General features: G+C 34.7%; 1 protein-coding gene across 1 annotated transcript; it reads right to left on the bottom strand.

Annotated features, from left to right (window-relative positions):
* Positions 1 to 2,079: 2,079 nt before the first annotated feature.
* On the bottom strand, positions 2,080 to 8,306 carry LOC103496342 (3-oxoacyl-[acyl-carrier-protein] synthase, mitochondrial). The gene is made up of 14 exons (XM_008458168.3): positions 7,973 to 8,306; positions 7,456 to 7,685; positions 6,388 to 6,495; positions 6,234 to 6,305; positions 6,003 to 6,089; positions 5,199 to 5,350; positions 4,984 to 5,064; positions 4,813 to 4,846; positions 4,635 to 4,701; positions 4,445 to 4,521; positions 3,401 to 3,461; positions 3,202 to 3,284; positions 2,896 to 2,967; positions 2,080 to 2,434 (listed from the first exon to the last, which is right to left on the bottom strand). Exons 1-14 carry the CDS (start codon positions 8,118 to 8,120, stop codon positions 2,270 to 2,272), a joined length of 1,437 nt encoding a protein of 478 aa, XP_008456390.1. The 5' UTR covers positions 8,121 to 8,306; the 3' UTR covers positions 2,080 to 2,269.
* Positions 8,307 to 8,565: the final 259 nt, after the last annotated feature.

Genomic DNA, 8,565 nt, shown 5'->3' with positions numbered 1-8,565 from the left:
TGCTCTTTAGCTTCTTCATCCTCTTCTTTTATTGGGTCATGTTGCACTTGACTTATCTCTTCTTTAGATCCTTCTTCAAAAGATCTCTCATCCTTACATATCTCTTCTGCCTCAAGTGTCTTCCATGATGTTGTTTCATCAATTGTAACATTTTTTTATGTATGATATTGTTCACCAATAGAATCAATGCACTTTGTCCTTGAGTGCATTTGCTCATCCACATAGGCATCTTCTACTAACATAACATAGATGAAATCCATTTCTCGTCCTTCCATCAATAACTTGTCACTAACTTCCAAATCTTGGTAGACCTTGACACCATTAGGATGAAGTTTCCTACTGATGCCAATTGAGATATTGACACCAAATTCTTTTGCATTTCAGGCACATAAAATATGTTTTCCAGTTTCACTTGATTGGAATTGGAATGGTGCATTATGTGAGTTTTGCCAATGTGAGCTATTGAAAAAACTTCAAGTTGTTTGCAATTACAACAACTCGGCTTCCTTTGTACTTTATTGTGTTTTGCAACTTCCTCTTATCTCTTGTCATATGGTTAGAGCATCCTAAATCAGCAATCTAATCATTTTCTATAATTTACCTCTTCTGCATGGAGAGTTAACACTTCATTCTTCACCACATTGAATGTTGATTGGGAGTTGGGATCATTGTTGCATAGCATTCATATGCATCCCATTCTTCTTTCACTGATGCTCTCAACCTGGAAGGTGACTATGTCACTTTCTATTATCTTTTTTCTTTTAATGACATTCTATGGCATAGTGACCTATCTTTCCACAGCTGTAACATTCATCCTTCTCTCAATGTGTCATGTTGATGATTATGTTTACTAACTGCCCCTACTAGAGAGCATTTTGGAGTCTCTTCATCTCCTTTCAAGCCTACTTTCTTTTGAAATTTTGAATGACCTTTTATTTGGCCACTAAAGAGCATTTCTTGTTTCTCTTTATTGTGACCTCCGACATTTGCTTAGTCAATGCTTCTTGGTTGATAAGCATATTTCCTTAGTCAATGCCTAAACTTAAATTGCAACAATAAGACTTTTATATTAGTGTTTAAGACCACGGATAATTATTATCCTGATTTTGAAATAGTTGAAGTAGGATCTAATTAAGAGATTTCACGGCATAGAGTTTTTACCTTGGTGAAGTATTGGTTGATAGTCATCTCCCTTTGAGCAATTGATGGATTTGTCCTCTAAAAATTGTAATCTTACACCATTCTTCTTTGTGAAAAGTGAGGCGAACGTGTCTCATGCTTTCTTTGGCGTCTCTATAATACTAATGTGCTCCAACATTTCTTCATCAATTGTAGTTTTAATTGTAAATATGGTCTAACTTGCATCGATATTACATTTCTTCAAAGCAACAAATTTTACATTTCTTCAAAGCTGCAACATTCTCAAGTGAATTAACTTCACTGTCTCCTACAACATGCAACAAGTCTTGAACTTGGAGATATGACTTCATGCATGTGAACCATATTTTGTAATTATGAGTGTTAAGCTTCTTGATTCCTCCAACAACTTGAAGGTCTCCCGTCACTATGTAATGATGAATGCACTCTAGTTGTGTCCTAGACAAGTTTCACAGTCTCAAATTGTACCTGATCTTCAAAAGCTCTTGTTGAAGAAATTGATACAAAAGAAACACACTTGGAAGGAAGAAACTTTTATTAAGAAAATTTACAATTGTTTGGCACTTTTGGAGAGAAACACTTTTTTACTCTCAAAACACTTACTCACTCAAAGTTTCTCTCTTTTTCTTTCTTTTCCTCTTTGTTTACTTTGCTCCCTTGGTTTAGACATGAAATCCTTGAAGCCCAAATAAAATTCTCTCTAAAATTCTGAATGATATTTTCATAGTTTGTTCTTGTCTGAAGGAAGAATTCCTTTAACCTAAATAAATTCTAGAGAAATCTAATTTATATATTTATGCATATAGTAGATACTTAAATTACCTTCTAAAATATCTAATGTTGTCTTCCACTCCAATACCTTTCTTCATCCCACGTTTCTCACTTAAACAGGAAAAGTCAATCTCCAGTTAAGAACGGAAAGAAAAAAAAAGGGTATTCTTTACTTAAATTAATAATAATACACAATGTCCCTTTCTCATATATAGCCTATCATCATCTCTTTGCCGCAAAAATAATCAATGACTCAAATTTTGTGTAAGAGTCTCCACAGTAAGTTTTCTTGCACAAACAAGAACCATTGGGGTGGTAGCTATAGAGCAATCAATCTGTTCTATGCAACAGAAGCGAAAAGTAGGGATGCATTTGTTCCTCCAAAGCCAAAAGAATTTGATAAAGCTACTCGAATCGGTACCTGTCTCTGTGAGGTTAACGGCATGAAATTCTCATCAAATATGGGATCTGGTTCCCTGAGATTAAGAGAGGGTGGTGCCACTCCCTACAATGAAACAGCACAATAGCCATTAATCTCGAAGGGATACAACCATTTGTTTAGTTCATAGTAAAAAGTGATGTTAATCCACGAGCTCTTGCAATTGTAGATGTCAGGGAAAACAACGGCTCGAGAGACTAAAATAAGCAATAAATTTAAGACAATGTAAACTTCCTTGTTTGTAAAATTGTCCTCCCAGTCCAAAAAGTGGAGGAAAAGAACTTCTATAACTAAACTTGGTCCATATGTTTGACATGAAAGTGTTTTGGAAATTTGGTTAAAGTATTGATATCATTAAATTTACCATAACCAATCAGCTTAAGCTTTTTGGCTGATAGATAATTTAAAATAGTAACTAATCAGGAGGTTGGGGGTTTGAACTCTGATAATGTAAGTGGAGAAGTGTTAAGTATTTTATATAAATGATATCCGGGGGATTTAAAATTGAAAGAGCCAATCTTGCTTACAGTGTGTATGGCTAAAACAGAAAAAATTGCCTCAACAGCACCAGCTGCTCCAAGAAGATGACCAATTGCACCCTGAAATTTGATTTTCATTCATGCATATCAATGATCGGTCTCTTAAGAAAAGCCCCAAATTCTGTGGTTTTTAATTATTTCAACACTTTTAGTACGCGGCTAATCCAGCAATTGGAAACATGCGGACATCCAGAAAATATAATAGTGCAATTAGACTAGCAAACAAAGTGTAAAATAACCCAAGATATGACATCTATTTTCTTTCAAAATGAAAAAACATTAATCATAAATTACCTTCGTGGAGGAAAAAGTCAAAGCACCCGATAGAGCATGGTCAGTGAAAACGGATTTTATAGCGGTTGCTTCCACTGCATCGCCTAAATAAAAGGCCCAGAAAGATCAATTATATGTATGTACATTTACACAACATTAGCACATTTCTATAGTTACAAAAATCACACCTAAGCAACTTGTCGAAGATTGAAAATTTTACCCAAGGGTGTAGATGTAGCATGTGCATTTAGGTAATCCACTTGGCAGGGATGAAATCCAGACTGCAATTCATCAAAGTAAAAAAGAAACGGCTTATAAATTCATGTCACACCAAAGTGATCTTCAAGTTAATCCTTGCCAGAGAGTTTTCACAGTAAATTTCGGCATCAAATCCACATGCATAAGCTTATGATTGACCGTTTGTATCAAGTAAAGAGATCTTAAGATTGCACTCACTCACATATTCAGTTAAGAGATTCTATAAGATGCCATTTGAAGATTATATGTATATCATGCCAGAGTACTCTATAAGATATGCTGCAATTTTAATATAGAAAATGGTGATAATATAAATTCTGAAAGGATTGTCGGGTATCAAATTGTGCTCTCCAATTGAGGTATCCTCGACTCTAGCACTGAAGCCAAAGAAAGGCAATGCTGGAAATTTGAATATAGGAGGACACCACTCTTTAGATGCAGAACAGAGGAATGGATCTCCAGGAGCAGTTGAATAAAAGATATTTTTATAAGAAGTAATGAAGATAGGATCTGGAAACTAAATTGGGCAACTTTAACAGGACACATTTTTTCAACTACCTATCTCAGGAATTGAGAACAATATCGTGGCTACTATAATTTCCAATGTAATCTGGAAAAGCAAAGAGCCTAAAGCAATTAATTACTAAGTGTGATCTCTATGCTACGGAGAAATCAACATAGTGACGGAATTCAGAAACCTACTCATATAAAAAAGAACTCTGTTAGCTTGTTTTTCCTATGCAGGGAAGACAATGAAACTGTGGATCATATTTTCTTAAACTGCTAAAAAATTTCAACCTTCCAGTGGTTTTCTTTTTTTTTTTTTTGGTTATTTATGCAAAACATGGGGCTTTTATGGAATCTCCTAGTTACTGATGAGGATATCATGGCCTGCCCCAATGGACGGTTGTTGCTTATCAAAAGTAAATAAATAAGATAGGAGAAAAATAATATTCGTAGACTAATATGAAACAAATTAGTTAAAAGCCATTGTTAATTCTTTAACCTGTTTTAAGGCACGTGTCATGGCTAGGGCTGCACCTCTTCCGCTGGCGTGGGGTTGAGTAATGTGATGAGCATCACCTAAAGATCATCATTATTTTTTAATCTATTCAAAACTTGAAGATAATGCCCCTAGAAAGATCTAAAAATATTCCTCAAAGTCAGTGCATTTAAATTAAAGAAAAGTATAAAACCTGAAGTTCCATAGCCTCGGACTTCGGCATATATTCTAGCTCCACGCTTCAACGCATGATCAAGTTCCTATATAAGAAAAAGAGAATTGAACCTAATAGCAAAGCTAACTCGATCAAACAACTGGATAAAGAACTGAAAAACAGAACACTGCGTCACATTAAGCAGTATCCAACTGACCTCCAGCACCATTACACCACAACCTTCCCCTATGCTGAGAATGTGGATCACAATGGGGGGCGGCATGAGTGAGAATAAGAGAAGATAATAAAATGTAAAATAAAAAAAAATAAATGAGAATAAGAGAATATAATAAAATGTAAAATGAAAATAAATTAAACGTGTACGCACACAAACCCATCTCGACCACTGTCAAAAGGACGAGAAGCTTCTGATGGAGTTGAATTGTACTTTGTAGACAAAGCCCTTGACCTGAAAATAACAAACTCAATAAGATATGATTAGAACTCAAACATACAGTCACATTAAGTAAAACATAGTTTACTTAAAAAAAAAAAAAACGTAGTTTAGTTAAAAGGCATAATAATATTCCATATTTTTATCACCTGCAAAATCCGACTATGGATAAAGCATCAATGCTGGACTCTGTGCCTCCAGCCACCATAACATCAGAATCTCCAAACTGAATCATTCGAACAGCATCACCAATAGAGTGCGCTCCAGTTGCACAAGCTGTTACTGCAGCATGGTTTGGACCCTATTCACAAACTAGAGCTATAATAAAAGATATTCTTAAGAAGTTCCGTAAACTATATTAATTAAAAGGCTTGATATATTAAAATTGAGCAGACAGAAACAGAGAAATAAATGAGCATCTACTAATAATACTGACACCCTGATGTTGATATTGGAAAATTTTGGCCACGACATCAACCCAAGTTTCCCGTTTGCATTATAAGCATCTTATATTCTAAACTAAATTGAACCATCTGACAGAGCCTACTAGCAACTACGTGATAGAACTCCAATAATTCTCAACAGAAGTTTTTATTGCTATTCAGAAAATTGTGCAAATACTGGAAACTAAGTCTCATTTTATAGAGAATGTTAACACACTAAGGAAAGCAATTTCTAACAGACCAACTCAATGGCCAAAACAAATTAACGTCAAAAAAATAACAACTAACAAACTCAACTGAGCTTACAAGTTTACCCCTAATCTCAGTGCACCAAATTTCGAAAAACAGATTCGTGGTCATTAAATAATAGTGAATAGCTATAGAATTCTCTTCAAAATTATGAGACACAGAAGCATTGTGAATTTAAGTACACCATAACTGTCATGAACCCTGATCAAGTTCATATATAGCATAGAGAATTCTTGATGATGCTAGAATCAATTTCTGCACCTGAAATCCATATTTCATGCTCACATGACCAGAGGCCATGTTGATTAATATCCGCGGAATGAAAAATGGACTAAGGCGGCGTAGTTTCTGCAACAAAAAGGGAAATATTTAAGTTTATTCTTTTTGAAACCCAGCTATAAATTTCAATTTCATATCCAAACCCCATAATGAGAGGGGCAAGAGACATGTTGTCTTTGTCAGATATGAGGTATAAGAAGCTCATAAACTAACCTTATCACAGATCAGTTGTGCAGCATTTAACACATCACTGATGCTTCCAATTCCACCACCAATAGAGACTCCCTGGCATTTTCAAGTTAAACATTGATGTATTCCTAAATAATCAAAAGAAAAATGTTGTCTGTCAAAATAGAAAGAATCATACTGTTTTTTCCTTCTGTTCCTGCAAAGATGGCACCCAATTTGCATCTTTTAAGGCTTCGTCAGCAGCACATAATGCATAGCCTATAAATCTAGAAATTGAACGATGCTCCTGGTAATTTCAATAATCTGTAACACGATTAATTAAAATGGATTTTCCAGCATCGCCTGTCCTAAATGCTTAGAAAATTAAGAGTACAGCTAAGAATGTTACAAGAAATTCAAGTACAGAGAAATGAAAAGAAAAAGAAGAAGAAGAAGAAGAAAAAGAAGAAGAAGAAAAAGTAGAAGAAAAAGAAGAAGTGTACTGCTACTCATATCTCAAAGGTCGTTAAAATCCTACAAAGCACAATAAGAAAACGGAACTTCCATCGAAAGCCCAAAACTAACTTTACTATATCAACTCAACAAGATCACTTTTATTAACAGTGGATTTAAAGAAGAAACAATTTCATCAATTGATGAAATAAAAGAGTAAGACTCCAAACACCTAATAGTGAGTTACAACAAAGTCTCCAATTGGGAATTAAAAAGGACATGTGCTATAAGAACAAGGGGGTGCTTTGTTTTATTAATCAGTGGATTTACTTCATCAGCAAGGAATTCCATTTTTATACACCATCATCAATCAGTTGCACCAGTTGGGATGGTATATCTTAGAAGCAAAATTGCTTGGTCACTACATTATTTATGTACACAAATCAACATATGAGCACAATATGCTGCTGATCTCTCTCCATATGCAACTGCCTGAACTTTGAGCAGTAGCTGGAGAAGCACCAATCACTGTCAGAGATGTTCACCAAAACTCTCAACAATCTCTCTCAGAACTACACAGTTAATATTCACACTAATTCAAGTACCATATTGAATCAACAGATCTCTGAGATAAATGAAAAATAGAAAAAGTTATGTTCTAAGAAACCTTCCTGCAGACTAGACCACTTCCACCAATCATATGCCCATGGTGAAGTATAAAATCTAACAAAATTCAAGCCATCAAAGATGTAACAATCAACGGAAAATACGTTCAAAGAAAAGCCGGATATCAGTGAGGAATATCCTTTATAACCTTAGAATTAAGCCACAATTCTTCGTTAAATTCACCAGGCTCTGTACCACAAGGGACAACTGCAGCTACTTTCGATGTCAATTGATCATAAGTGAGCAACTGGATTTCTGAATCAAAAGCATTCATTTGGAGATCTTCTCGGGATAATTTTCTAATCCCACATTCCCCATCAATAAGACGCTTCCAAGTAGATTTCACACCACAACCGAGTGGAGTGACCATTCCTAAACCTAATATAGAATGTAAAAAAAAAATGTAAGACATCGTAACTATGTGCATATACATGAACAAAGACAACAACCTATGGTATATATAAGGGAAATTTGGATTACGCTGCAGATTAGATAAATGCCAGCAAGAAAAATCTATTAGATATCAAGATACAAGAAATACGTTTTCATTTTCTAAAGAAATGGGGGTGTTAATCAAGCTCGATTACAATGGAAGCTACAAATTTCCTTTAAAAAATTTTATGAACGTGTTTGGTGTATTATAAATTGAATTACGAAAGTATTACCAGTAACGACGACTCTTCGAGCTTGAACAACGGGAGGAGGATCCAAAGCTTCAGTCGCGTAAAATGAAGAAGAAGAAGAAGAAGAAACATGGCGACCGAAACGGTAACAAGAATTGGCAAATAAGAGGCGGACAGAAGGAAATACCATGGCTGCTTGATTAAGAACTTCACTGTGGATTGGAGAATAACAGATGGAGAGAGCAACAGTTTCAGAGATTGAGGAAGAAAGAGTTCGAACATAGAACTTCCGAGGAACGAACTATGCAAAGATAGTAGAGACCGGCGGCACTGCCAGTGCACCACTTCAATTTTTCATTTTTCTTTCTTTTTATTTTTAAAATTTATCTTTTATTTTTATTAAGTACACAAAATTTATCCTTTTTTTTTCATTAGGCGAGGAATGTGTGCACCGATAAATAATAGAGAAAATTATGTTACAGCTCCTAAATGGCAAAAAAGAAAACCTAAATAATAGCATATATATATTTGTATATATAACACACAGATAAAATATTTGTATATATAGCACAAAAAATAATAAAAGATTAAAATACCCACGTCAAACCATTGTTTAGGTCACTTCTTGTCGAATT

This window comes from Cucumis melo, chromosome 11 (genome assembly GCF_025177605.1).
Source record: "Cucumis melo cultivar AY chromosome 11, USDA_Cmelo_AY_1.0, whole genome shotgun sequence".
Taxonomy (NCBI): domain Eukaryota; kingdom Viridiplantae; phylum Streptophyta; class Magnoliopsida; order Cucurbitales; family Cucurbitaceae; genus Cucumis; species Cucumis melo.
Note: the sequence above shows the minus strand (reverse complement) of the source record. Positions and strands in the feature narration are given on the sequence as shown.

Excerpts from the sequence above, each read along its gene's own strand:
- LOC103496342 (XM_008458168.3), bottom strand. The coding sequence starts at position 8,120 with ATGGTATTTCCTTCTGTCCGCCTCTTATTTGCCAATTCTTGTTACCGT. Across the intron at positions 6,496-7,455 it reads AATTGTGGCTTAATTCTAAG|GAGCATCGTTCAATTTCTAG; the intron begins GTTATAAAGGAT and ends TGAAATTACCAG. Across the intron at positions 2,435-2,895 it reads CTGTTTTAGCCATACACACT|GGAGTGGCACCACCCTCTCT; the intron begins GTAAGCAAGATT and ends GTTTCATTGTAG.